The 3987-nt window shown below is 37.6% G+C and overlaps 1 protein-coding gene across 1 annotated transcript in view; it reads left to right on the top strand.

The window, feature by feature from the left end:
• Positions 1 to 3720, top strand: part of LOC112501729 (CRM-domain containing factor CFM3A, chloroplastic/mitochondrial-like) — an 8880-nt gene extending 5160 nt beyond the window's left edge. The window contains exons 4-9 of the mRNA XM_025105438.1: positions 529 to 879; positions 1475 to 1631; positions 1838 to 2130; positions 2307 to 2366; positions 2455 to 2544; positions 3355 to 3720. Of these exons, the coding sequence (XP_024961206.1) occupies positions 529 to 879; positions 1475 to 1631; positions 1838 to 2130; positions 2307 to 2366; positions 2455 to 2544; positions 3355 to 3528 (1125 nt within the window). The 3' untranslated portion in view covers positions 3529 to 3720. The remainder of the gene's footprint in view (positions 1 to 528; positions 880 to 1474; positions 1632 to 1837; positions 2131 to 2306; positions 2367 to 2454; positions 2545 to 3354) is intronic.
• The last annotated feature ends 267 nt before the right edge of the window (positions 3721 to 3987 follow it).

Here is a 3987-nt window from a genome sequence, read left to right as displayed (position 1 = left end):
TATATATATATATATATATGTATATATATATATATATGTATATATATATATGTATGTATATATATATATATGTATAGAGGGAGGTTAAGGGGAAAACTCCCAAAAAATTGAAAAACTGACGAACACCCTAGTAATCATTCATCTGGACGTTATGCACATTTGCATACTAGTAATTGAAACTGTTTCTGGGTTTTTATGCACAAGAAATGAACGGTTACCGGGGTGTTCCTCAGTTTTTCATTTTTTGGGCTTTTCCCCTAAACCAGACCCTATATATATGTATAGCTACAGTAGATGAGCCGAAATTGCACTGCTTTGCACAACTAGCACTAGGACAATGACCTTTCTTCTTGTGGGTTGTATTCTAGACATTGAACACAATAATGACTTTACTTTCTCAAACTATTCATTAAAGTTGAGGTTGCAGGCAAACCAAATCATAAGAAAAGTTATTTACAGTGTGGCTAAAATTTTTATGATGAATGAATAATATTTTCACCAAGGTGTTTGTTTGGTTATTATATGTAGAAATTAACAGGAGGCATACTTCTCTCTAGAAACAAAGACTTCTTGGTGTTCTACAGAGGAAAAGATTTCTTGTCACCAGATGTTTCAGAAGCGTTACTAGAAAACGAGAGGCTGGCAAAATCTTTACAAGACCAAGAAGAGCAAGCGCGGTTGAGAGCCGCGACTTTTCTCATACCGAGAGTTGAAACACAAAACCACTCAGGATCCGCTGGTACCCTCAGTGAGACTCTCGATGCAAATGCTAGGTGGGCGAAAAGACTGGATGGTAATCACAAACAAAAAGTGCTTCAAGAAGCGGAGACACTTAGACAGGCCAACCTTATCAGAAAGCTCGAGAGGAAGCTTCGTTTCGTGAGTTCTTGAAAATACACGTCTTCTTTTCGACCAGTTGACTTTTTGAACTGTTGTACTTGGTTTTTCATTTGAACTAATGGTCGTTTTGTTTGATGCCAAGGAAAGTGTCTATAGTTACGTAGAATGGACAATCTTGGACTAACTGTCTTTTAAGTATATAATATTTATATACGGCAAAACTCACACACTTCTCACCTTTGGTGAGGATTGATCCCCTGAACTCCAGGAAGATCAGGTTACCGGGTAGTCCTTGGCCAATGGTTGGATAAACTGTATAAATGCAAGGAAATCACTACACTTTTTGTCCAAAATTGCTCATTCTTGGAAAGTTGTTTTTCTTTTACAATTTCACGAGATGGTTTGTACCATTCTTTGTCAGCACGCACCAGGGGGAGTCTTAGTGGAAACAACCGCTATACTTTTTGGGGTAGAGGATAGGTTTGCAACCAAGTGGGACATCCTGGGTGTGTTTAGTTTGGTTTTACAAGATGATGGTTTGTTTGCAATGAAAAAGCCAAGTACAATAGTCCAGAAAGTCAAGATTTTTCTTTACTCTAAATCCATTGTAGATTACATCACCATCCTATTATAGGCTGACCGAAAGCTCATGAAAGCCGAACGAGTCTTATCAAAGGTGGAGGCATTTCTAAATCCAGTCGATAATCCCGCAGATCCAGAAAGCCTCACTGATGAGGAAAGATTTATGTTTCGGAAGCTTGGTTTAAGGATGAAAGCTTTCTTGCTCCTTGGTAAAGCTTCTTGATTTTCACTAAACATCTTTATGTCTTTCTTGGAGAAAAAGCTGCCCTACCCTTTGGGGTAGAGGTCAGGTCTGCCCCCCACCCCCGGGGGCGGACCCCACCTCCGGGTTTGACATGTTGGGCTCGTTTGGTTTGTTTTTGGTTTATCATTATGTCTTTCTCAGAACAAGAAGTGAAAAGATAGTTGTTTTCAGGTCGTCGTGGAGTGTTTGATGGTACAGTGGAGAATATGCATCTTCATTGGAAGTACCGTGAGTTGGTTAAGATCATTATAAAGACGACAGACTTTGAGGAGGTTAAAAATATAGCATTATCGCTTGAATCCGAGAGCAACGGTGTATTAGTGTCGGTCGATAAAGTTTCCAAGGGATATGCCATTATTGTGTTTCGGGGTAAGGATTATAGTCGGCCTTCTTCACTAAGACCAAAGAATTTGCTAACGAAAAGGAAGGCTTTGGAACGTTCGATTGAGCTTCAACGACACGAGGTATCTCTTTTTTAAATTCCACACCGGTTCATATTTGCATGATTTTTTCATCCATTTGTATGCCATCTTCATATATCATTTTTAGACAATTTTACGCTTATAAAGTCATTTGACGCATATATTATATACCTTTGCCGTATTGAAGCTGACCTTATTCTTGATTCTTTGTTATACAGGCTCTTATGAATCATATTTCGACTTTGCATACTAGAATCCGCAAATTGCAATCTGAAATTGTATGATATTTTATTTACTATTACTCCTCTATTCTGTTTGCTGGCCGACTCGCTAACGTGAGATCCTATGATCAATGAATGATTTTAGGAACATGTTTCAACTGTAAGAAACGAAGGAGATGAAGAGTTATACGACAGATTAGATGCGACATATTCCACCGAAGACGAGGATAGTGAGGTAAACGCTATATTCTATCCGTTCAATATAGAACAAATATACGTTTTGACTTTTGAGGTCAAATGCTCTCGAAGTTCTTGTGCTCGATATGAAGGCTTCTAGAGTTAGGGGCCTTTTACGAGCACGAATTGGTAAGCGATAACCTGGTAAGATTGTGGTCTGGGTAAGGCTTACTGATAAAAAGCAATTTGGGTAAGCACTGTCTGACTCCGTTAGTAACATATTGGTGGCTGACTCAGTCAACACCTTGGTTGGTCAAAAGTGTAGGTAAACAACATTCTCTCTTACTGGGTAAGAGCCTCTTATCCACTAAAGAGACAATCAACACCAAGGGGCTGTTCACCAAATGCTTACCGAATAAAAGTTTACCAACAATATTCACCACCCCTCACTTTCCTTATGGGGTAACATTTCTAGCCATCAAAATGGATTGTTGGTAAGCGTCTTTTACCCGGTAAGTGCTAACCAGGTGAGATTCGCAGTCCTTACTATGCTCACCCTAGTAAAGTAAGTGACAACCGGTAAGCACTTACCCAATAAGCTTTTGGTAAACGGGCCTTAAATAAATAGTCGAATGAGATATATTGGGTTTGTTTGGTTTATTGTGAAATATTTTAAAAAATAAAGGCTTACATGATAAAATCCCAATTGAAGTTCAAAATTAAAGTTCCACAAATGCTTTGTTTTATTGTTCAGAGGTCTTCAGGGAAACAGTCATTCTACCCTTCGGGGCAGAAGACAAGACTACTTGTGAGTGGGATATACTGGGTTTGTTTGGTTTTAAATGTTCCAGTACGTCTTTATCTTCAGGACGAAGGAGAAGATGTCTACCTTAATTCATACGATAGTGGAAACGACACAGAAGATGAAAGTGATCATAATCCTCATTTGGAAGGTCCAGAAACAGATTCTTCTGATCATCAACTAGTCGTTTCTGGTGCACTGTACTTGAGAATCGATGAAGGGCATACACGAGAAGATTGATTTCGTATGCGTCTAGTACGTCTTCCGGAAAGCTCGTTCATCAACAACGTAGATCAAGTCATGTACTAGATTATATCATTGTACATTGGTACTATGATTTTATAAAGATTGTCAAAATTCTTAGGTGAAAATGATTGTTGGAGGAACTAAATTGGTGTAAATATTTTGAAAACCAATTATTCATGAATTATTGATGATGAAATCATAAATATCGTGATAGATGTAAATGATGAATATTATGTATAATAAAAATGCATGATATTAAGATTTATACAACATGAATCTATACTATATTATAATGCATTTGGCTAAAACTCTTAAAAACTCTTGAACTCTTAAACTCTTAAAACTCTTAAACCCGTTCATCCCTATCCGATTTCATCCCATAACTGAATTCGTGTAACTAACTGCAGATAAACACAATCAAATACAGGATAAACATCTTATTTTAAATATAAA

Source organism: Cynara cardunculus, unplaced genomic scaffold (assembly GCF_001531365.2).
Source record: "Cynara cardunculus var. scolymus isolate 2C unplaced genomic scaffold, CcrdV1 Un_Scaffold_495, whole genome shotgun sequence".
Taxonomy (NCBI): Eukaryota; Viridiplantae; Streptophyta; class Magnoliopsida; order Asterales; family Asteraceae; genus Cynara; species Cynara cardunculus.
The sequence above is the reverse complement of the archived record's forward strand: the minus strand, read 5'-3'. Positions and strand labels throughout refer to the sequence as shown.